Source organism: Elephas maximus, chromosome 1 (genome assembly GCF_024166365.1).
Source record: "Elephas maximus indicus isolate mEleMax1 chromosome 1, mEleMax1 primary haplotype, whole genome shotgun sequence".
NCBI lineage: Eukaryota > Metazoa > Chordata > Mammalia > Proboscidea > Elephantidae > Elephas > Elephas maximus.
Genome location: NC_064819.1, coordinates 139262993 through 139289310, shown reverse-complemented (window position 1 = coordinate 139289310; position 26318 = coordinate 139262993). Strand labels below are relative to the sequence as shown.

General features: G+C 37.8%; 1 protein-coding gene across 6 annotated transcripts in view; it reads right to left on the bottom strand.

The window, feature by feature from the left end:
- Positions 1-26318, bottom strand: part of MYO6 (myosin VI) — a 170317-nt gene that overhangs the window by 72548 nt on the left and 71451 nt on the right. For all 6 annotated transcript variants that reach the window (XM_049895893.1, XM_049895913.1, XM_049895921.1 and 3 more), the window contains exons 4-8: positions 21441-21510; positions 15006-15079; positions 4823-4952; positions 2377-2482; positions 1036-1091 (exon numbers count right to left, since the gene is read on the bottom strand). In XM_049895893.1, the coding sequence (XP_049751850.1) occupies positions 1036-1091; positions 2377-2482; positions 4823-4952; positions 15006-15079; positions 21441-21510 (436 nt within the window). The remainder of the gene's footprint in view (positions 1-1035; positions 1092-2376; positions 2483-4822; positions 4953-15005; positions 15080-21440; positions 21511-26318) is intronic.

The following is a 26318-nucleotide window of genomic DNA, read 5'->3' as shown; positions in this document are numbered from 1 at the left end:
TCCACAACTTAGTGCTATGTTCTCGGACAAGTTACCTAAACTCTCATTACCTCAGTTTCTCATTTATAACATAAGGATAATAATAGTATCTACCTCATTCTGTGAAGATTTAAATTAGGTAACAGATTTTAAGCATATCGCACACTGCCCAATACCTCACATATATGTTAATATCACCATCATTATAAAAGCACTTACTGAGTGCTCACTGGGGGAAAGTAAAACTACAAGGAGGCCAGAGTGACTAAAGAAGCATAAGGAGTCAGAAGGAACACAACTCATGATCAGACCACACAGGGCACTATAGGTGATATTACGGATTTGGGGCTTTATCTTGATAGCAATATAAAGCCATTAAAGGATTTAAAGCAAAAGAGATTATTCCAGCTTCAATACAGAGAACAGATTAAGGGGAAGCAAGAACATAAATGAATAGTCCAGACAGGAGTCTATAATACGGGGATGGAGGCCTCCAGACTCAGTACAGTGATAGCCTAGTTCAGTGGTTTCCAAACAGGCTACAAGAAGAATTTCTAAGTGGCATAGATAGCTTGAGGAAACCACCTTCCACATTTAAAAATGATTTGCCTGAAACAGCACCTCAATTTCCAATAACCCTCTCCCTCTTTCCTTCCTTCTTAAAAAAAAAAAAAAAGCACACTCCCCTGGTCCACCTCAAATTTTACCATAGTATAACTGGGGAGGGAGAAGTTGAAAATAAGGAAACCAAGTCCGCAAAACAAAGAAGCCAGAGAGCTTTCTGTATTCTTTCATTCAACAGATATTTACGGAGCTCATACTATTTGTAAGGTATTATTCTAAGGACTTGGAATATAAAATAAAAATCTCTGTTTACATGAAGTAGGGGAAGGGCAGAAGACATGAATTAACGCCAAAGATGATATCTGAGCAAAGATTTGGAGAAGAGAGTGTCTTCTAGATCTCTGGGGAAAGAACATTCTAGATCACTGAGAGGATTCCCTTAATTTCATTACATTCCTAACAATAGGAAATAGTTTTAAAAATTAACAATACCTTCAACAATTCTATCATCAATATCTTGACCTGTTCCATAGGATTCAGTCAGATATCTGTAACATACAGGATAAAGAAATATTTAGATGACAATATTATTGCATATATTTATGGTTTTAGTATCACTTAGTACATTTAAAACACAAACGTAGTTGTTGCATCTGTATGTTTAAAAATCACAAATCCATGTTTAAATGCAACTATTCTGTTATAGGTTTTTTAATTTATTTAAAATTCTATTTAGATTGCCTGTAACATGCAAATCAGCATTATTTTCTTAAACTGTTTTAGGGAACATTCTGACTTTAACCAATGATTTAATTTTAAATATGACACACATTTCATCAGGAATAATCTACCACTGTATGAGATCTCAAAATAATTTGTGACAGGCTATTAATTCAATCAAGAAAATAAGGCAACCTGTCACTGAACCACTGGGAAGTTAGCATGATCCCGTTGCACTGTACTGAAAGATACAACGTGACAGAACAGCTATTTGCCTAGCATGTTTCAAAACAAAGGGTAATCTTTGATTTACAATATAAATTTACATTATAAGTTTACAATTTCTTAACTTTTTGGTCATTATCACAGGTGTTTATCAGCCACAGACTCACTGTATATGACTATCACGTACATTAGAGAAAGAATAAGAAACTGAATTCCAGGAGTACTGAGAAACATTCACTTAAGCAGAATTGCACATACATAACTCTTAAATCAGTTTTATATAAATAACAGAATAGCATATACGTTGGCATAATAAATAGCAAAATTTCAAAAGATGTGCTGCCAGGCAACCATCAACTAAGAGCCGTAATAAAGTGGGAACACCACTGAAGGGGATTCAGAATGCACTGGTCCTAGCAGTAGCTTCACCACTGGATTTAACCTCCCTGAGTCCGTAAATTGAAAGAACTATAATGAGTGCTGTGGTTCAATCTATTTTTAAAACACTATGATTCAAAACAAACTATAGAGAGTTTAATTTGATGGCAGCAAATGGGAGGAGGGAGTTGAGGAAGGGGGCCAAATTGTCACAGGCATGAGGTAAAAAATGGTTCCACCTACACTAATAACGGATACAGAATGTAAGGAAGAATTCTGAAGGGATGATCCTAGATTTTCCCCTGCCTAACCAGCATTGGTCTCCTCTAGGATCCCCACAGGCAAATACCTTGTCAGAGCCTGCTTTCAACAATAGACCCATTAGCTTCCACATGAAGTATTTGTTTCTTAAAGGGAATAGAGCCCACCATTTCAAAGTTATGCCACAAAGCACACAAAGGTATTAAAAGTCAACCTGTTCGAAATATTCCCGATTATCTCAACACTGACCTTAGAACAAATTTTGTATTTTCTGTTTTGCCAGCTCCTGATTCTCCAGATACAATGATAGACTGACTCATCTTGAGCACCTTCATGTCTCGAAAAGCCTTATCAGCTAGAGTTAAAATAACACATAAATGGTGAACAATATATTTAATACAAATTTACAAAATTATAGAAATTTCACTTAAAATCAAAGGGCACTTGCTCCTAAAGAAATGATAAATGTGTTTTACAGTTAATCAAATTTTAAAATGAAAAATCATTCAAAAGTGTTAGAAAACATTTCTGAAAGTGTTTACTTAAAATGTTATTATCCTGACAGCTGAGTAATAGGAAATCCAAATAAACAATCCTTAGGTCTGTGCTAGAATATCTCCATATTATGAGCTGTGGCCTGGCACTCCCTAATACAAGAGCAGATCTGCAGAGGGATAAAAAATGCTCACTGTGCATAACTAATGAAGTCCCTGAAGAAAAGCAAGAAATAACAAGCTTCCAATTAAGAAATCTGGCAACCCAAAATTTTGCTGGAGAAAAAAATTTTAATTGTAAAATAAATCTATAAGGTTTTTTTTTTTTTCTGTGAAACTACTATCAAATTTAAACATTTCATAGAATTTATCAGCATTTCCTAGATTTGCAGTTTCATATACATATACAGGCTAACTAACCCATTGCCGTCAAGTCAATTCTGACTCATAGTGACCATACAGGACAGAGTAGAACTGCTCTATAGAGTTTCCAAGGAGCAGCTAATGGATTCGAACTACTGACCTTTTGGTCAGCACACATACATACACATATATATAATGAACCCATAAAAAACCTACTGCCATTGAGTCAATTCTGACTCATAGCAACCGTATAGAACAGAGTAGAACTGCCCCCTATGGTTTCCAAGGCTGTAATCTTTACAGGAGGGACTGCCACATCTTTCTCTTGCAGAGTGGCTGGTGGGTTCGAACCACCAACCTTCCAGTTAGCAGCCAATCACTTAACCACTGTGCCACCAGAGCTCCTTATACATATAACTGTCTTCATTAAATACCAACAATAGACTACAAAATGTCTTAATTAAACTTTAAGATTAGAAGAACAAATTGAGCACAATTTAATTCAATATTTGGTTAAAGAAGTACCCAATTAAAACAATTTTAATTCAAAACTAGTTCCTGACCAATTTGGCCCTATAATTGTTTCTAACTTCAGAGATGTGTTACCCATAACAGAAAAGAAAGCTTTACAAATGGCTTTTATTCTAAGGACCAAGTGTAAACCACATACTAGAATATGCCCATCCCCTTGACCAATTTGTCAGCAACCTGTCTATATACTTCTGTGAAGTCATTCTAAACATCTTTTATTAGCAGTAAAAGGCTAAAAATAAAAGCTGGCTTAATTACATTTTAAACACGTAGCTTCTCTCCAGTGATGAGCTTGCTCACATTCAGGTTATAAGTTTTTCCTATTTTTGCCAGACAATAGAGAACATACCAATGCTCCTCAGAGCTTCTTAGTAAAAGAAGTCAAAACTGCTACTGCACTGGACTTGGGCTGAACTCTTTACCCTGCCTAACAGGTTCATAGTCAAGTAGAAGAAGTCTAAACTGCTACTGCACTGGACTTGGGCTGAACTCTTTACCCTGCCTAACAAGTTCACAGTCAACCAAATCAGGAAGTGAAGGCCAAACAGAGTTGAAGAGTAAGCCGAAAAAGAGATAAGCTACACTAAGAACCAGCACTAAGACTGTCATTTAACTGCTGATTAAGTCTGGCTCCAAAGGGTTAGCTAACACCTTATATTTACAGTCACCAGCTACCAGGGAAGGCAATTTCTAATTCTGATCAAATAACATCATCTCTCTGTGCCTCAGAGCTACAGTGCTTCAAGGTGAAAGAGGGGCTAAGCAAGGCAAAGACAGATATTACTGTCTTCCCACGCCAATTCTCCAGGGACACGAAGCTATAACACATTCAATCCTTTAATTTTATGAAGCCCTAACACAGATAATGCATGAAAAGAAGACTGGTCTCAAAGCTCAAAACTAGTCTAGTAACACAATCACAAGTGATGCCCAGAGTAACACTGGAAGGCATGGGCCTCAAAGCTGTGAGGCGGGGCACATTTCAAATGGAGCTGGCCATGCTGAGGAGTCAAAAGAACCATTAGGTCAGTTTTTATCATGTTCTGCTTTCAACTGGGTAAACACACCTACAAGGACATAGATGTTTAACAAAGGTAATATATGACTAACCCATGAGTTGGCTGCAAAGGTATTCTTCCCCACCCTACGTAAAATACACGCTCCTAACAATGTTAATACACCCAAAATGCAAGCAGGTCCTCCAAAATATATGTTTAATTTATGGCATTTTTTTTAATCCAAAAAAACTGAGCCAATTTCTACCATATAAGAAAAGAAGAGACTCAAGATACAATTAAATTACATACCAATTGCAAAGACATGAGGTGGCATTGTCCCAAGAGATTTTCCTTGATATGACTTTATTGTTTCTGAAGAATATATTTTAGGTATGTCAAAGTATGGGTTCACTGCAATCAGAATGTTGGCGACATACGTCTAAATAGGAAAAGCATAAACATAAAATTTTCAAATTACTATTTTCATTTAAAACTAAACAAAGTTTACAGGAGAGAGAAATAAAGCAAGAAAACAGAGCAAAAGAAACAGTCCCGTACCTTCAACCCTCTATGTAACCAGGACTCCTAATCTACATTTTTCAGCCGCAAACATTCCCTCATCTCTACAGGACCATACTTCTCCAACTCTTAATAAAGTTACATCTTCTTGTTCCATACGCATCTCAAACTTAGCAAGTCGAAAGTTATTATCTCTCCAACCGCCCTCTGCCTCAAAGAAAACATTCTCCTCCCGTATAGTCTCCCAGGTTCATGGCAAATCTACTCCTCTAATTCTATTCCTACAGTCCACGTTCTGGTCATTTATATCCCTCAACTAGGCTATTTTATTCACCTGCTCATAAGTCTTGGGCTGCTATTGAAGAGTTTAATATAGCTTGTAGGACCGTCTGGGTCTAACCCTATCACTGAATGCCAAGGACTGATTTAGCTCTCTGGTGACCACTTGATCTCAGATTTCTGCAAAACCACACACGCTAACCACTGCTTAGAATATTGACTGGTTAAATATTTAGTGAGCAATTTAAGCTTGCTTTTAATTTTGGAATTTAACTGTGGCTTTAGAAGATCTGAAAAATACACTTGTAGAATTCATAAAATTCCTTTTTGAGCAGGAAAAAAGTTGTGGTTTAGTTATACTGGCAGAATCAGGATATGCAGGACCGTATTTTTCTCTTTCCTGCTTCTAGTTGTGGAAGGGAAATGATTAGAAACCCTGAACTCCCAAACTACTAATCTAGAGTTCAAGGAATGTTCCCAAGATATTTCCTAACTGGATTAAAAAAAAAAAGAAGAAATTCCAGATAATTAATCTTCCTATGAGAGACAAAAGGAAAGTCACGGAGATTTTAATAACCAATGGGAACATTAAATGTGGGTTAACTATTGTTCTACTCAAATCTAAGGAAGAATAATTCTGGTTAGTGAAAAACATAAAAACATCAAACTTAAACTCTTAAATTGCTTCCTTCCTTTACATGTAATAAAATACTAATGGCTATAGTTATATATTACTGCTTTTTAGCGGTTTTTAGAAACAAAAGGCATAACTGGCTGGAAAACAAGCATGACAACAACAACCATGGCTTCAGTTAACTATAAAAATACTGTGTCCCCAAACAGGAGTTCACGAGCCCAGATAGCCACCATCTAACAGAGGTCATGCGCCCAACTGCAGAAACATCCTAGAAGAGGAAGGAGAAAAAGCTAGAAGCAACCCTAAAAACTCAATTCTTCAACATGATGCAGACATCATACACAAACAACAAAAACTTAAAATTTCCTAGAGAACCAGATAAATTTTTCTGTCAATCACGCGATTTATCCAAGCTTGTAGGTCAACTGTGCCCAATGTGAAAAAAGGGGAAATGAATTTTTTTTAAGTACAATTAATCGTTGTTGTTCTTATTAGGTTCCATCAAGTCGGTTCCAAGTCATAGCAACTCCATGTACAACAGAAAGAAACAGTGCCCGATCCTGCACCATCCTCGTGATTGCTGTTATGCTTTAGCCCACTGTTGTAGCCACTGTGTCAGTCCCTCTTGTTGAGGATCTTCCTCGCTTTCACTGACCCTCTACTTTACCAAGCATAATGTCCTTCTCCAGGAACGGGTCCCTCCTGATAACATGTCCAAAGTAGATGAGATGGAGTCTCACCATCCTCGCTTCTAAGGCTGTAATTCTTTCCAGATAGATTTGTTTGTTCTTCTGGCAGTCCATGGTATATCCAATATTCCTTGTCTATACCATAATTCAAAGGTATCAATTCTTCTTCCATATTCCTTATTCACTGTCCAGCTTTAGCATTCATATGACATTGAAAATGCCATGGCTGGGGTCAAGCACATCTCAGTCCTGAAACTGACATCTGTGCTTTTTAACACTTTAAAGAGGTCTTTTGCAGGAGATATGCCCAATGTAATATGTCGTTTGATTTCTTGACTACTGCTTCCATGGGCGTTGACTGTGGATCTAAGAAAAATTAATTCCTTGACAACTTCAATCTTTTTCTCATTTATCATGATGCTGCTTATTGTTCCAGGTGTGAGGATTTTTGTTTTCTTTATGTTGACGTGCAATCCAGGCTGAAGGCTATAGTCTTTAATCTTCATCAGTAAGTGCTTCAAGTCCTCTTCACTTTCAGCAAGCAAGGCTGTGTCATCTGCATATCACAGGGTGTTAATGAGTCTTCCTCCTATCCTTATGCTATATTCTTCTTCATATAGTCCAGTTTCACAGATTATCTGCTTAGTATATACAGACTGAATAAATACGGCAAAAGGATGCAACCCTGATACATATCTTTTCTGATTTTAAACTATTCAGTATCCCTTTGTTCTGTTTGAATGACTGCCTCTTGGTCTACATACAGCTTCTGCATGATCACAATTAAGTGTTCCAGAATTCCCATTCTTTGCAATTTTATCCATAATTTGTTATAATCCACACAGCCGAATACCTTTGCATAGTCAATAAAACACAGGTAAACATCTTTCTGGTATTCGCTGCTTTCAGCCAAGATCCATCTGACATCAGGAATGATATTCCTGGTTCCACGTCCTCTTCTAAATCTGGCTTGACTTTCTGGCAGTTCTCTGTCAATGTACTGCCACAACTATTTTTGAATTATCTTCAGTAAAATTTTATGTTAATGATAATGTTCAATAATTTCCCCACTCTGTTGGATCACCTTTCTTTGGAATGGGCACATATCTGGATCTTTTCTAGTCAGTTGGCTAGGTAGCTGTCTTCCAAAATCTTGGCATAGGAAGTGTGGCCATGATGGCAGAACAGCCAGACGCTTCCTAGGAATCCTCTTACAACAAAGACCAAAAAAAAAAAAAAAACAGGTGAAACAGTTATGACAAGCTACGAGCCCTGAACATCAAAGGCAAAGTCAGAAAATGGACTAAACAGCAGGGGGAGGGACAGACAGTTCTAAAGCGGAGGGGAGTTGCTCAACCTCAATAGCTGGGATCCCTCAGGCACCATTCCCAGGAGCAGCAGCGGTGGGCTGGTAGCAGTGTTCAGCCGTAGTTTCCTCAGGGAGAAGCAGCCAGCCACACAGCCTACTCACTCTTCCGGAACCAGAGAAGAATGGTGCTCCCGGCAAAAATTAAGTACTTGCGTATATTTTAATGTACCCCAGCCCCCAAGCCAGCTTCAGTGGTTGTTGATTTCCCTGGGCCTAAGATAGGCCCTATTAAGTGCCCTGAGCCATCCTCCCGGCCTTGGAGTAGGAATAAATTCACACTTGGGGGAAAAGATAATTTTCCAACTCCACTAACTAGGGGAGCTCAGAACAGAAGCAGCTTCAGTCCAGGCATAAATGGTCCATGGACTCTGAATACCTTTCCCCCCTGCATGGTCCTGTGTGGGCCTACCTCAGGAGAACAGGCCCTCGCTGGTAGACTGCAACTGTTTCAGCTGTGCAGTGAAGAGGTGGGTGTTTGATATTTGACACCACCTTGCCTATTAAACAGGGTCCCCACCTACCTACATCAGGGGCATATGGACCGGTGGATCCACTCCAGTCACCCATGACAGGGGCCCAAGGATAACTGGTACCTCCCAGACCTCACAACCAAAAGCTTTCGGTGCCAAAGGTCAATCTGCAGAACCCACCCACCTGTACGCTCTAGGAAACAGGGACATCCTTTCCTCACAGACACTCGGGGGAAGGTTCTCCGCTCCCTGCCTTGTTCAGAGTGTGACCCCTGCTGCAACCAGATACCAGTGCCTACACCAATCACCTCTGCCCCTCTACAATTGTAGGACAGAGCCTGTACCACACACTTGATGATCAGCTACCTGCACACCTGAGCTGAATTCATATAAGGAAAGGGAATGGACTCCTAGACTTATATACCTAACAGCTCTAGCCATCTGGTGACAGGACATCAGAGTTTCAAAGGTGAAAATAATCAGGCTAGCTCACTCAAGCAACCTATCTGGGCATATCAAAACAAAACAAAGCAATAAGCCATGATACAGTAAACATAAAAAAAAACTAATACAATAACTTAAAGATGGCTTCGCAGACAACAGTCAATTTCAAGTCACACAAAGAAACAGACTGTGATTGTCTCAATAGGCTCTTAAAACAAAGAATCAACGGATCTTTTGGATGAAAGTGTCTTCCTGGAAATACCAGATGCAGAATACAAAAGATTAATATACAGAACTCTTGAAGACATCAGGAACGAGATTAGGAAGGAGAAGGGGCAAAACACAGAACAAGCTAAGGAACATACAGATAAAACAGATGAAGCAATTAAAAAGGTTATTCAAGAACATAATGAAAAACTTAATAAGCTGCAAGAATCCATAGAGAGACAGCAATCAGAAATTCAGAAGATTAACTATAAAATTACAGATTTAGACAACTCAACAGAAAGTCAGAGGAGCAGGACTGAGCAAGTGGAAGGCAGAATTGGTGAGCTTGAAGATAAAGCACTTGGCACTAACATATTTGAAGAAAAGTCAGATAAAAGAATTACAAAAAGTGAAGAAACCTTAAGAATCATGTGGTACTCTATCAAGAGAAATAACCTTCAAGTAACTGGAACATTAGAACAGGGAGGGACAAGAGAAAATACAGAGAGAATTGTTGAAGCTTTGTTGGCAGAAAACTTCCCTGATATCGTGAAAAATGAGGAGATATCTATCCAAGATGCTCATCAAACTCCATACAAGGTAGATTTTAAAAGAAAGTCACCAAGACATATTACAATCAAACTTGACAAAACCAAAGATAAAGAGAGAATTTTAAGAGCAACTAGGGATAAATGAAGTCGCCTACAAAGCAGAGTCAGTAAGAATAAGCTCGGACTACTTGGCAAAACTATGCAGGGAAGAAGGCAAAGGGATGACTTATATAAAGCACTGCAAGGAGAAAAATTGCCAACCAAGAATCATATATCCAGCAAAACTGTCTCTCAAATATGAAGGTGAAATTAGGACAGTTCTGGATAAACAGAAGTTTAGGGAATTCATAAAAACTGAACCAAAACTACAAGAAATACTAAAGGAAGTTCTTTGGTTAGAAGATCAATAATATAAGGTATCAACCCAAGACTAGAACACTGGGCAGAGCAATTAGAAGTCAACCCAGGCAGGGAAATCAAAATAATAAATCAAGATAAAAAAAAAAAAAAAACGATCAAAACAGGGAAACAGCAATGTTATTATGTAAAAGAAGACAACATTAAAACAATAAAGAGGAACTAAGAAATGTAGTCATTGATCTTTCATATGGAGAGGGAGACAAGGCAATATAAAGAAATAAAATTTGGGTTAAACTTAGAAAAACAGGGGTAAATATTAAAGTAACCACAAAGGAGACTATCCTACTCACCAAAATAAAATACAAGAAAAAAAGAGAGACTCAGCAGAAACAAAATCAACAACAACAAATAAGAGGAAAAGACAATATATAAAGATAAACTACTCAGCACAAAAAATTAAGTAGGAAAAAGAAACTGTCAACAATATACAAAAAAAGATATCAAAATCACAGCATTAAACTCATAAAAAAAAAAAAACCTATCGATAATTCTGCTGAATGTAAATGGACTAAATGCACCAATAAAGAGACAGAGAGTGGCAGAATGGATAAAAAAAAACACAATCCGTCCAAAATCTTGGCACAGACAAGGGAGCACCTCTAGCACTGCATCCATTTGTTGAAACATCTCAACTGGTATTCCATCAAGTCCTAGAACCTTGATTTTCACCAATGCCTTCAGTGCAGCTTAGATTTCTTCCTTCAGTGCTCAGTTCTTAATCATATGCTACCCCTATAACGGCTGAACGTCAACCATCTCTTTTTGGTACAGTGGCTCTATATATTACCTCCAACTTCTTTTTTTTTTTTTTTTTATCATTTTTATTGTGCTTTAAGTGAAAGTTTACAAATCAAGTCAGTCTCTCACACAAAAACCCATATACACCTTGCTACACACTCCCAGTTACTCTCCCCCTAATGAGACAGCCTGCTGTCTCCCTCTACTCTCTCTTTTCATGTCCTTTTTGCCAGCTTCTAACCCCCTCCACCCTCTCATCTCCCCTCCAGGCAGGAGATGCCAACACAGTCTCAAGTGTCCACCTGATCCAAGAAACTCACTCCTCACCAGCATCACTCTCCAACCCATTGTCCAGTCTGATCCATGTCTGAAGAGTTGGCTTCAGGAATGGTTCCTGTCCTGGGCCAGCAGAAGGTCTGGGGGCCATGACCACCGGGGTCCTTCTAGTCTCAGTCAGACCATTAAGTCAAGTCTTTTTATGAGAATTTGGGGTCTGCATTCCACTGCTCTCCTGCTCCCTCAGGGGTTCTCTGTTGTGTTCCCTGTCAGGGCAGTCATTGGTTGTAGCAGGGCACCATCTAGTTCTTCTGCTCTCAGGATGATGTAGTCTCTGGTTCATGTGGCCCTTTCTGTCTCTTGGGCTCGTAATCGCCTTGTGTCCTTGGTGTTCTTCATTCTCCTTTGATCCAGGTAGGTTGAGACTCATTGATGCATCTTAGATGGCTGCTCGCTAGCGTTTAGGGCCCCAGATGCCACTCTTCAAAGTGGGATGCAGAATGTTTTCTTAATAGATTTTAGTACACCAATTGACTTAGATGTCCCCTGAAACCATGGTCCCCAGACCCCTGCCCCTGCTACACTGGCCTTCGAAGCATTCGGTTTATTCAGGAAACTTCTATGCTTTTGGTTTAGTCCAATCATGCTGACCTCCCCTGTATCATGTGCTGTCTTTCCCCTCCCCTAAAGTAGTTCTTATCTACTATCTAATTAGTGAATGCCCCTTTCCCACCCTCCTTCCCTCCCCCCTCTCGTAACCACAAAAGAATGCTTTCTTCTCAGTTTAAACTATTTCTCAAGTTCTTATAATAGTGGTCCTATAAAAAAAAAAATTTTTTTTTATACAATATTTGTCTTTTTGCAACTGACTAATTTCACTCAGTGTAATACCTTCTAAGGTTCTTCCATGTTACAAAATGTTTCACAGATTCCTCACTGTTCTTTATCAATGCGTAGTATTCGATTGTGTGAATATACCATTATTTATTTATCCATTCATCCGTTGATGGGCACCTTGGTTGCTTCCATCTTTTTGCTATTGTAAGCAGTGCTGCAATAAACATGGGTGTGCACATATCTGTTCGTGTAAAGGCTCTTATTTCTCTAGGATATATTCCAAGGAGTGGGATTGCTGGATCATATGGTAGTTCTATTTCTAGCTTTTTAAGGAAGTGCCAAATCGATTTCCAAAGTGGTTGTACCATTTTACACTCCCACCAGCAGCATATAGGTGTTCCAATCTCTCCACAGCCTCTCCAACATTTATTATTTTGTGTTTTTTGGATTAATGCCAGTTTTTTTTTGTTGTTGGAGTGAGATGAAATCTCACTGTAGTTTGATCTGCATTTCTCTCTTCCATCTTCTTTTGATGCTTCCTATGTCATTCAATTTTTTGTCCATAGAATCCTTCAATATTTTTTCTTTAGTTCTTTCAGTTTGAAAAACACCAAGTGTGTTCTTCCCTTTGGTTTTCCAACTCCAGGTCTTTGCATATTTCATTACAAGACTTCGTCTTCTCAAGCCGCTTTTAAAATCTGTTCAGCTCTTTTATGTGATCATTTCTTCCTTTCACTTTACCTAATGTCCATTCAAGAGCAAGTTTCAGTGTCTCTTCTGACCATCCAGTTTAGTCTTTTCTTTCTTTCCTGTCTGTTGACCTTCTGCTTTCTTCACATATGATGTCCTTGATGACATCTGACAACTGTTCCCTGTCAATGTACTGCTGTAACTTCTTTTTTTTCTTTTAATTATCTGCAGCAAAATTTTACTTGCATGTGATATTAGTGATATTGTTCAGTAATTTCCTCATTCTGGTAGATCACCTCTCTTTGGAATGGCCACATATCTGCATCTCTTCCAATCAGTCATTGATGTTCGATACGTCATCTGTTCTTGAGATGGTCCCTAAATTCAGGTGGGACATACTCAAGGCCGTACTTTGGCTCTCATGGACTTATTTTAATTTTTTTCAGCTTCAACTTGAACTTGCATATGAGCAACTGATGGTATGTTCTGCAATCAGCCCATGGCCTTGTTCTAGTACAATTAATGCTGTATGTAAATTTTTAGTTATCGATGGTCACAATCAGCAAGCCTTTTACTACTGTAGCACAGGAAGCATTAAAAGACCAATGAAAAACCCATGGGTATTAATTCTTTATATAAACACCCCAAATAAAAACAAATTATCTCAAATACAAAGATATTATAATCATTCCATAAAATAAAAAGGTTTCCAAACCAGAAGAACATATTAAAACAATTAAAATTTGCTCAAATAAAAAGATTCCTCTACCACCACCAAATGATATAAGAAATGTTTAAAAAAATAAGTGACCTCTCGAAAGATGAAGTTTCCCATTTATATCCAAATTAACTCTCACTCTATTTATTCATTACAATTTAAACTGTTTTAACATAACATTAAAAATTTATAGTACCTCAGTACCTAGAGCAGCATTTCGCAATACATCAGGTACTCAGTATGAATCTGTCAATTGAGTAAATTTTGCTTCTAGATATTTTTCTAATCAAGAATAGCCATATTTTAACCTAAATATATTATTTAACTGATTCTGTAAAATTCAAGAAAGTAAAGCCTTAAAATAATAAATATGTTATTAGGTGCCCTCGAGTTGTTTCTTACTCATAGCAACCTTATGCAAAACAGAACAAAATGCTGCCCGGTCATGTACCATCCTCACAATATACATATATTGAAATAATATATATATATAACCAAAAGATGTCAAGTGAACTCTTTTGGAAAAGACTAGGTTGGTTCTATTTCCCAGCTGTCACTACTTGGACAGATGGCAAAGACTAAAGGTAATTTAGTCAGAATTAAGTAAGTACAATTAGGCAAACTGATACTGATATAAAAGATTAAGATACTGTCATTTGATCTAGAAGGTCAAAGAAGCCATGTGTTTTCTTCATTCAAAAATAATGAAGAGTCCCATCTTTATAACAGGAGAACTACAGTGGGTAATTTATCTCTACCCAACAAAGAAATCTACCACTAGGTCATATTAGAATAAAATCTTGTATACTGCCCAATGAACAATTATAATTAAAGCATACTTGTCAATTATCCATCTGAATGATCTGGTGTAAACCCTGACATTAAAAGCATTCTTTTTCATTTTTTAATATCCTGGATTTTTAAAGCACAATGTACAGAGTTTACCAAAATATCGCAACTATTTAGGTTTTAAAGTCAGCACTTGCATTACTGTCATTTCCTCAGATACTGCCTTCTATTCTAATCTGTATTTTATCCTTATTCAAATTTTTTATTTCAATATATATCCTTTATAGGCTGCCTTAAATTCTCTGTAGAACAATGTAAAAAGTGAATGTACTGAATAGACCTATAGAGAGTTATCAGAAAAACAAAATTCAAACCCAAAACAGTGTTTTTAAAATAATCAAATGATATTTTTTCAGTTTGAAACATATCAGATGATGTTCTGAATTCATCTTCATTCCACAAATATTTACTGAGTGCCTAAGAGGTGCCAGGCATGTTCTGAGATCCGGAGTTAGGGCAGTAAATGAGGATAAAAATCCTTGTCCTTGTTGGAGCGCACATTCTATTCGTCAGGCTCAGATCATGCATGGTTTCCTGTCAGAAAATCTAAAGCCCCCAAAAATCAAGCAGTAGCACGTAAAATTTTAAAAAAAAACCCACTGCCGTCAAGTCGATTCTGACTCGTGGTGACCCTATAGGACAGAGTAGAACTGCCCCACAGAGTTTCCAAGGAGCGCCTGGTGGATTTGAACTGCCGACCTCTTGGTTAAGAGCCATAGCACTTAACCACTATGCCACCAGGGTTTCCGTGTAAAATAAATATCCCCACAAAAACTTAAACTGTAGGTAAAATACTTACATAAATTCTGTCTTTACTATACCGAACTTTGATATTATGGAGAAGTGTGGCTTCATTTAAATACATTAACGAACCTAAGAAATAAAAATTTGTAAATCATTAGATATTTAGAAAAACAAGTAAAAATAATACCATCTTTACCAAAAATCACTTTGACCCATGCTAACATTCTGTTGTCAGGTTAGATTTAATTCTATCTTTTTAAAGCCCTGCTACGTGTAAAACCCAGAGACTGATTTAAAATACATCCAATTAACAAACTTGTTACTGTAATATTTTTAAACGATTAATGTCCAACCAGGTGAATATATTCTTCTACTGATGAAGGTTCAACAGTCCTGAATCCAGTCTACACTCACAATTTTACAGATACAACACAAGAGATAAAATTTTAAGAATGGCAAGTGTCTGTCAGATCATTTCATCAGACTCCCTCACAACTGATATGATGAAATTAAGAGTCCTGGAGAAATCACATGTCTTAAGCCAGGATATGCAGCTAATTAACTGCAGGAATCAGGATGTTGTTGTTGTTCTTGTCAGGTGCCAGGGCGCCAATTTCTACTCATAGCAACCTCAAGTGACAGAGTAGAACTGCCCATTGGGTTTTCTAGGCTATAACCTTTATGGAAGCAGATCACCAGGGCTTTCTCCCATGAATTGCTGGGTTAGTTCGAACCACCAACCTTTCAGTTAGCAGCCGAGCTCTTAACTGTTGTGCCACCAGGACTCTTTAGAATCAGGATAGAAACCTTGTTTTCCTGACATCTGTTCTACTAATATGCCAGAATTGACTTCGAATCTATTCTTCTGGCCCTCTAATCTTATGAGTGCCATTTCTACACTTCTACATGCTAATAAAATAAAACCACTGCTCTTTCCAGTGACCTTTATTCTGTTTTTAGCACTACCATTTTTTTCAGTTATCCAGACTGTAAACCTTAGTCAACTCTCAGATCATCTTTCTCTATCCTTGTTCTGACCAGTTTTCAAGTCTTTATACCATGTAACAAAGAAAAGCACAGTGCCAGGCTCATCACTGGCATTAATAATCTGAACCTCTGAAATGTCTCTCCTTTCTTTTCATTTCTTCTGCCACAATTCTAATTTAGGTCTCATTACCTCTTTCGTGATCACAGTAGCTTCTTAGTTATGTAGTGCCTTACTCTCTCTCCTCCCTACTCCATCCTGCCCAGCACATTAATCTAACTAAACTACACTGTTGTTGGACGCTGTCAAGTTGGCCCCCTACTCATGGCAACCCCGTGAAATGGAACAGCCTGAGTAGCATGGCTTAAGGGGAAGACCCACTTATCTAAACTGCTCCATAGAGTTTTCTTGGCTATAATCTTTATGCAAGCAGTTGAGCAGGACTTTCTTCTGTGGGTCCTCTAGGTGGGTTTCAACAGCCAACCTTTAGGTTAGCAGTCAATGGCAAAGTGCTTGTGCCACCCAAGCTCATAATCCAGATTAAATCTCTCTCCTGTTCAAAAAACATTAGTGGGTCTCCATCAACGACCAAAGTCCATATTCAAGTCTGACATTCAAGGTCCTTAATAAACCTGCATTCAATTGACCTTTCTATATGATTTTCCAAAACTCTCTTTAATATATGCTCAATAAAGTTGCAAACAGACTAAACTATTTATCAAACCCAAATATCATTCACACATCGCCTCCTGCCTAAAAATGTCCTCTACATCTCTGTTGTTGTTGTTGTTAGGTGGCGCAGAGTATGTTCCAACTCATAGCAACCCCAACGTACAACAGAACAAAACACTGACCAGTCTTGCACCATCCTCACAATCATTGCTATGCTTGAGCTCGCTGTTGCAGCCACACTGTCAATCTATATTGTACTTATCCTTTAAGGTCAGTTGAAATATTATCTCACAAATGATCATTCCTCAGTTTCTGCCCTCCCTCACCAGAACTACTCTCTTCTTTGTGTTTTCTTTAGAGCACTTTACACATACTGCCAGGATTACAATTATATTTTTACATATCTGATTTTAGTTATTAAGTAAAATTCCTGAGGACACCGCCTGACTCATGTTTTGTTTGTTTGATCCCTCACTGCAACTGCACAGTGTCCAACATCCAATTCAACACCTAATCAACACTGTTAAACAAGAGCATCTTGCTGTACTTATCTCAAAGGCTATTTATGTGTCTACATTCATATAACGCAGCTCGTTACTTTCCAAGGGAACATGCCTCATTGCTTTCTTATGCCACTTAAGGCAGAATAAAACAGGGTAAGAAGAGGGCAGAAACTCCGAACAGCTGAATGGCAGCTCTCTTTTGTAATGAGGAAAGAGGAGGGGGGTAGGCAGCAGAGGTATATCTGGTTTGGGTTTTAGTTCACCTCCCTTTCTATATCCCTGCTCCTCCTTTCAACTTCATCCCCTAGGAGCCTGTATCTACATGTTACTTTTCCTTACACAAAGCACTCTTCTGTACCACTCCCCCATCTCTCACCTTCCTGTGAAGTACCTGGTTGTATGAAATTCCCTCCGCTTTGTCTAAGGTAAGAAGCCCCAATATCACATGACACTTTCCCTGGAAAGCTAACCATATAAACCTATATACCTCCTTCCACATTCACCACCTGCCTTCTCAAGGATGTCTGTTAATTAAGCCAAATAAATGTCTAACTGGTGATATATCTGCTAATGACAAAAACAATTTGGATATGTGGGTCTTCCCCTTAAATCATGCTACTCAGGCTATTCCATTTTCACAAAGACATGAAAAAGGAAAGAAAGAGAGGAAAATATCTGCAATCCTTGCCTTGCCAGGATGATTAATGGTAGGTAGCTCCTGGCTGCCTACGCCTCTCTGAATTATGAGCCTAAGGATGTTCGTAAGTGTCTCAGAAATAGCTTCCTGCTCCACCTAGTTCCCTCCTACTCTCCTAGTAACCAACTTCAGGACTAGTTCATAAGGCTATTTACATTCAATCTTTTATGTAAACTTTTTTCATTTTATGCCTAATTAATCATAGATTTCATTATACTCAAAAGAATCTATAATTTTAAAAACTATTTTTAAAATAAGACATATAAATAACAGAATAAACAGATTGTTTTTTATAAACTCAGTACCACTTTGCAATAATAAATATAGTTCTGACATTCCAAAAGTTTCTAATGAAGACTGGGTATGACTTCGCTGTTAAATCTGAGGATCTGATTAGAGAGATATTTGATCATTTAAGACCATACCATGAGTCGGAATCAACTTAATGGCAATGGATTTGGTTTTGGTTTGGTATCCATTACGGTTCCAATTCACTAAACCAACAAAGAGGAACCCACAAAAAACTTCAACACCAAAAACCAAACCCACTGCTGTCAAGCCGATTCTGACTCACAGTGACTCTACAGGCCAGAGTCGAACTGCCCCACAGGTTTTCCAAAGAGTGTCTGGTGGATTCTAACTGCTGACCTTTTGATTAGCAGCTGAACACTTAACCTCTGCGCCACCAAAGCTCCAAACTTCAACACAGTAGACATAATTCTACATTTTTATATTGTGTTTGAAGTCATTCTATTACTGAGAAGGAGACTGGATCAGGCAACTTTTAGGATTCTTTCCAATTTTGTAGTTTATACTGTATTATTCTCAACTGCCAACAGATGATAATTCATGACGAATATTACATATCATATAAGTAATAGTAGCTTAAAATCAGCATAAAAATGTTTTTTTTTTTTTCCTTTTAACTACTGACTTTGCATTCCTGAATTATTTTCCCTCTTCTGGTATTAATTAATGCCCAACAGTCAAGTAAAAAGACAAAATTCCCCTGAGGGAGCAGGAGATCAGTGGGATACAGACCCCAAATTCTCATAAAAAGACCAAACTTAATGGTCTGACTGAGACTGGAGGAATCCCGGCGGCCATGCTCCCCAGACCTTCAGTTGACACAGGACAGGAACCATCCCCGAAGACAACTCATCAGAAATGAAAGGGACTGGTCAGCGGGTGGGAGAGAGATGCTGATGAAGAGTGAGCTAATTATATCAGGTGGACACTTGAGATTGTGTTGGCAACTCTTGTCTGGAGGGGGGGATGGGAGGATAGAGAGAGAGGGAAGCCGGCAAAATTGTCAAGAAAGGAGAGACTGAAAGGGCTGACTCAAGAGGGGGAGAGCAAGTGGGAGTAGGGAGTGAGATGTATGTAAACTTATATGTGACAGACTGATTGGATTTGTAAACGTTCACTTGAAGCTTAATAAAAGTTATTAAAAAAAAAAATAGATTTTAGATTCCAAGCCATTAAATATTCCAATCATTTTTAAAGTCAGAAATTATAAGCAACAAAATAAAAAACAGTATTGGATCATAAAAAAAAAAAAAAGACAAAATTAACGTGCTAATCTCTACATATAAAACCCTTCATATAGAAAACATAGAGCTAAAAGCAGGCAATGAACTGTGCTACATTGTTACAATACTACCAAAAGAGAGCACACGTCTCTATTTCAACAGAACCTTTACTACATCGTTCAGAACACTCTATAGACATCAACCATCTAACCTTCACATTATTACCATGATACAGAGAGAGGAAAGGGTTTTGGAATTTGCATTTTAAGACCAGAAGAAACAATGCCAATGTGTCATTTGGCAAAGGGCAGCCAGTATGGTGGCAAGTCTCGGACAAAGGAAACTCCTAAGTGAAGGAACCACTTCAGCCGGAAAACCTACATTCTAAACTCAACAACCGAAGCTGCATTAATGATAGGGTTTCCGAAAAGGCAATTCAGGTAGGGCTGGACTACTGGATGATGAGGACAGTTAACAGTCACATATTATCATTGCTCCTTTCCAGCATCATCGAAAAATTGCAACAGCCAGCAAATCCCTACCAAGCCAGGGAAATAAAAAAGTTACACAAGTATATCAAGATGAAGCAACCAGAGGGAGGATGCTTTAAAATATTATTTTTTTAATGGATTAAAAATAATTCAAAATTATGTATTATGTTTACCTACATATGGACATATAAACAAATTTTAATATATGAAAAAGATTAACTCCCAGGTCTATATACTGTAAAAAATTTTAACAGAATAAGAAGTTTCTCTCTTTGGGTATAGCATAATCTTATGGCTCTTTTTATTTTGTTCTGATTGCTGTTCAGAAAAATATTATCCTATCAAACCACTTCTCCAACCATTTTGAAAGGAATCTTATTCTCAATCTCTTGCATCTAATACTGTTGTTGCTGGGTGCCGTCGAGCTGATTCTGACTCATAGTGACCGCATGTGACAGAGAGGAATTGCCCCACAGGGCTTTCTAGGTTGTCATCTTTGGAGAAACAGATCACCAGGTCTTTCTCCCATAGAGCCACTGGGTAGATTCAAACCACCAATGTTTCGGTTCGCAAACAGGCACTTAATCCTTGTGCCACTCGGGCTCCTTACACCTAACAGCTAACACTTATTGAGAGGCTATTACAAATCAGAAACTGTGTCAAGCATTTTAAATATGTCATCTCTAAGCATGGAACATATATATTATTACTCACATTTTACCAATGAGAGGATCAAAAAGGAGAGATAAATTGCCCATGGACACACAGCTTCCCAACAGCACAGTCAGAATTGAAACTCAGGTTTGCCTGACTCCACAGTCCCCAGCTCTCCCCACTGCTACACACTGCCTCCATTCACATATGGGGCGTGACAGACTTACTCAAATGTAAACTCCAGAGAAAATCAACACGGACAAACCTATCCCTTTCTCTTTTTTCCTTAAATGGAGTGTTTCTGATATCAGATACCTTTAAAAAAAATGCATGAAAATTGGACATGATTCTTGAGTATTGCTCCCACACACAAAAAACTGAACTATGATTACTGCTTAATCTTGAAAACAGTTTTTTTTTCCCCCACCACAGAGGCTAAGATATTTATAAGTCAAGTTAATGCTGCATTTTAACATGTTCTAAAATCCATTTTCAATTAGTAATTACTATACAGTATTTTTTTTTTTTTTTTTACATTTGGTTACTTCAAATAGTGACATTCATTGACTCCTACTGACTTAACTTCCAAATTACTGAACCACAGGTACAACTACTAAAATCTCCTGATTCCAGATGAGATTCAAAATAATTCTTTCAAACTTGTTAACAAGAGACCTTTAGTTCAAGTATCCAAGTAAATTATTACCAGTCCCCACATTTACCCAACTGAAATAACACTAAAAGGAAATTCAAGGGAGCCTTTCACCAAAATGCAAATGTGAGACAATAAGGAATTTAGGACTTCTGAGCTCCTCGGTTCACATGAACCTCACGTCAAAAGTCTACATTTGTTCCGAACTAGTATAGCGTATCTAGTGATATAACGACTAGATTTACTTTTCAGGAGAACTGTTTCCTTCATCTACACTGAGAATTATTTTTAACTTAATACTTACAGTTATCTTCCACATCCTTTTTACTGTCTTCTTCTGCAGGGAACACTTGGTTCATGACAGCCAAAAACATCTAACCAAAAAAAAAGTTCATTAAACTAGAGACTTACAAATAGTAAGAAAAATAAAGGAGCTTACTTGATTGTATACACTGGAATAATGGCAACAACACGCTCTTCACAACAACGTAATAAAAGATGCTACTATTTAACAAGTCACTAACTCAAAAAACAGGGTAACTTTTACTCAAATGCATTACCCACTATTACTCTGAATAGGAAATCAATAACGTAAATCAGTAAATAAGCATCCTGGGCTCTAACACTTAGAGTGCAGTAAAACAACAAGTATCTTAATATTCAACTTACATGTGTAAGCTATTTAAAAACTGATAATTTTTTCAAAAATAAAAATTCTAATGTTTATATACACAGCAATTGTATTGCTGTAATGAAAGGGAAAAGTAACATTCAGTCATTCAGCTATAACAAGAGAACAGACTATTATTTGATTAATGACAATTTTTGAATAAAACATACACAGAAATGTGTCAGAAATAAATATCAAAAAATATTTGGTCCAAACAACTACAGATACCCAGGAGTAAACACAAATGGTACATTTACTGTATTAATTAAAAATTATGCTAGACACCCTAGAATTAAGATGTCATCTTGTAAGAGAGAACAAATGATCTCAAATGACACCTAAAGAGAATTCAATTTTATCTGTCGTTCTAACAGTTACCTATAAATTTCTAATTCACAATAACAATTTATCTTGTGCCTGAAGTTTTCATCCACATCAAATAAAACTCTAAAGAAAAATGGTTCAATTATTTTAAAATATTATTTGTAGGTCTTCAAGTGTGCAATAGTATAAGACAAGACTATTACTGTTGTTGACAGAGTGAAATCCAGGCCACTAAGACTACCTCAGTTCAAGTCATACCCAACTTAGAAAATTATTATGCTCTAAAAACTCTGGAAGTTTATTATTTGAAACCCAATACATATTTTCTTGAATGTTATAAATGTGGAAAGGGTTGCATGACAGAACACGAAATCAGAATTAATCTACAATGTACATTTAGTATATTAATGGTGTTACAAGAGTAATTCCCACCACTCGTCTGTTTGTCATACTGTGGTGGCTTGTGTATCGCTGTGATACTGGAACCTATGCCATCGCTAGTTCAAATATCAGCAGGGTCACCCATGTGGACAGGTTTCAGTGGAGTTACCAGACTAAAACACACTAGGATCTACATCTGAAAAAGCTGGCCAGTGAAAACCTTATAAACAGCAGCAGAACACTGTCTGATGTAGTGCCAGAAGATGAACCCCTCAGGGCAGAAGACACTCGAAATACTACTGGGAAAGAGCTGCCTCCTCAAAGAGTCCATGTTAATGACAAGAAGTAAAGCTTTCAGGACCTTCATTTGCTGATATAACATGACTCAAAATGAGAAGAAACAGCTCCAAACATCCGTTAATAATCAGAACACGGAATGTACGAAGAATTGAAGTTGTCAAAAACAAAATGGAACACTTGAAGACAAAATATCCCAAGCATTACTGAGCTGAAATGAACTGGTATTGGCCATTTTGAATCAGACAATCATATGGTCTACTACGCCAGGAATTACAAGTTAAAGACAAAAAGTGTCACATTCATGGTCAAAAAGAACATTTAAGGATGTATCCTGCAGCACAATGCTGTCAATGACAGGATAATATCCATACACCTAGAAGGAAGCCCTGACAGTGCAATGGTTTAAGCATTTGGCTGCTAACCAAAAGGTTGGCAGTTTGAATCCACCAGCTGCTCTTTGGGAATCCTATAAGACAGTTCTACTCTGTCTTACAGGGTCGCTATGAGGAGGAATCGACTTGACAGCAATGAGTTTTATTTTTAGAAGGGAGGCTAATTAATACCACTATCATTCAAATTTACACACCAACCACTAATACCAAAAAGAAATTGAAGATTTTTACCAACTTCTGCAGTCTGAAACTCAACAAATATGCAACCAAGATGCATTGATAATTACTTTGGTATTTGGAATGCAAAAGCTGGAAACAAAGAAAGATCAGTAGTTGGAAAACATGGCCTTGGTGCAAGACCAACAACTTATTCATTGGAAATAGCTTTTCAACAAAATAAACAGAAACTATGCACATAACTCAAAAGCCAGCAATCTGAATCCACCAGATGCTCCCTGGAAACCCTATGGAGCAATTCCACTCTGTCCTATAGGGTCACTATGAGTCAGAATCGACTCTGCAGCAATGGGTTTTTGTTTATACACATGGACTTCATAAAATGGAAAACAAATCAGCTACATCTGTGGAAAGAGATGATGGAAAAGCTCAATATCATCAGTAAGGATAAAGACAGGGGCCGACTATGGACCACACCACTAACTGTTCACAAGCAAGTCCAAGCTGAAGAAAATTAAAACCAGTCCATGACAGCCAAAGTGCCATTTTGAGTATACTCCACCTGAATTTGGAAACCATCTCAAGAATACATTTGACATATTACACACTAATGTCCAAAGACCAGATGAGTTGTGGGATGACATCATACATGAAGACAGAAAAAGGTCATTAAAAAGACATGAAAGAAAGAAAAGGCCAAAATGGATGTCAAAATAGACTCTAAAGCTTGCTCTTGAATGTAGAGTAGCTAAAACTAATGGAAAAAAATGAAGTAAAGGAGCTGAACTGAAAATTTCAAAGGGCACCTTGAGAAGACAAAGTATTATAATGAAATGTGCAAAGACCTGGAGTTAGAAAACCAAAAGGGAAGAAATACTCAGCATTTCTCAAGTGAAAGAACTGAAGAAGAAAAAATCATGTCTTCATATTGAAGGATTCTATGCACGAAAAAGAAATTGAATGACACAGAAAGCATCAAAAGAAGATGGGAAGAGTACACCAGGTCTGTACCAAAAAGAACTGATCGACATTCAAACATTTCAGGGGGTAGCATATGATCAAGTACCAATGGCATCAAAGGAAGAAGTCCAAGCTGCACTGGAGGCACTGACAAAAACAAGGCTCCAGGAATTGACAGAATACCAATTAACATCTTTCAACAAACTGATGCAGTGCTGAAGTGTTTACTCATCTATGCCAAGAAACATGGAGGATAGCTACCTGGCCATCCAACTTGAAGATATCCGTATTTATCCCTATTCCTAAGAAAGGTGATCCAACTGAATGCAGAAATTATAGAACAATATCATTAGTATCACACATAATTAAAATTTTGCTAAAGATAATTCAAAAACGGTTGCAGCAGCACATCAACAGAACTGTCAGAAATTCAGGCTGGATTCCCAAGAGGATGTGGAAGATATTGGAGGGATCTTGGCAGAAAGCAGAGAATACCAGAAAGATGTTTACCTGTGTTTTATTGACTATGCAAAAGCATTCAACTATGTAGATCATAACAAATTACGGATAACATTGGCAAGAATGGAATTCCAGAACACTTAACTGTGCTCATGCAGAACCTGTAGGTAGATCAAGAGGCAGTCATTCAAACAGTATCTCCATACTGCATGGTTTAAAATCAGAAAAGGTTGTGTGTCAGGGTCATAACCTTTCCCCTTACTTAGTCAAACCCTGGTGCCACAGTGGTTAAGTGCTACAGCTGCTAACCAAAAGATCAGGAGTTCGAATCTACCAGGCACTCATTGGAAACTCTATGAGGCAGTTCTACTCTATCCTGTAGGGTTGCTATAAATCGGAATCAAGTCGACGGCAATGGGTTTTGTTTTGCTTTGTTTTGTTTTTTATTAAATCTGTATGCTGAGCAAATAATCCAAGAAACTGGACTGTGTGAAGAAGAACACTATATCAGGATTGGAGGAAGATTCGTTAACAACCTGCAATATGCAGATGACACAACCTTGCTTGCTGAAAGTGAAAAAGATTTGAAGCACTTACTGAGGGAGCTCAAGGACTACAGCCTTCAGTATGGATTACACCTCAACATAAAGAAAACAAAAATCCTGACAACTGGACCAATAAGCAACATCACGATAAATAGAGAAAGGACTGAAGCTGTCAAGGATTTCATTTTACTTGGATTCACAATCAATGCCCATGGAAGCAGAAGTCAAGAAATCAAATGACGTATTGCAGTGGGCAAATCTGCTGGAAAAAACCTCTTCAAAGTGTTAAAAAGCAAAGTTGTCACTCTGAGGATTAAGGAGCACCTGACCCAAGCCATGGTATTTTCGATCTCCTCATATGCTGGACAATGAATAAGGAACACCAAAGAAGAAAACTGAATACACCATGGACTGCCAGAAGAAGGAACAAACCTGTCTTGGAAGAAGTACAGCCAGAATGCTCCTTAGAAAGAAAGATGGTGAGAGTTCATCTTACATACTTTTAGCATGCTATCAGGGAGGACCAGTTCCTGGAGAAAGGTATCACACTTGGTACAGCATCACCGAAAAAGAGGGAGACTCTCAACAAAATGGATTCGAGTAACACAGTGGCTGCAACGATAGGCTCAAACATAGCAAGGATTGAGAGGATGGCATGGAGCCAGTTTCTTCTGTTGTATATAGGGTCCCTATGAGTCAGAACCAACTGGACAGCACCTAACAACAAGGGTAATTCACAATTTATAATAATGATTCTATAGGAAAATGCTCTCTGAAATAACTGCTAATAAGGTGTATATAAATTTTTGTATGAGAGACTGACTTGATTTGTAAACTTTGACTTAAAGCACAATAAAAATTACTTAAAAAAAAATAAATAACTGCTAATGCCAGAGGCCTACGTGCCTACTTTTCCCAGCTGGGGCAATAGGGGTAAGGAATCCCCAGACTTCAGGTGTCAGCACTAGGAGTTC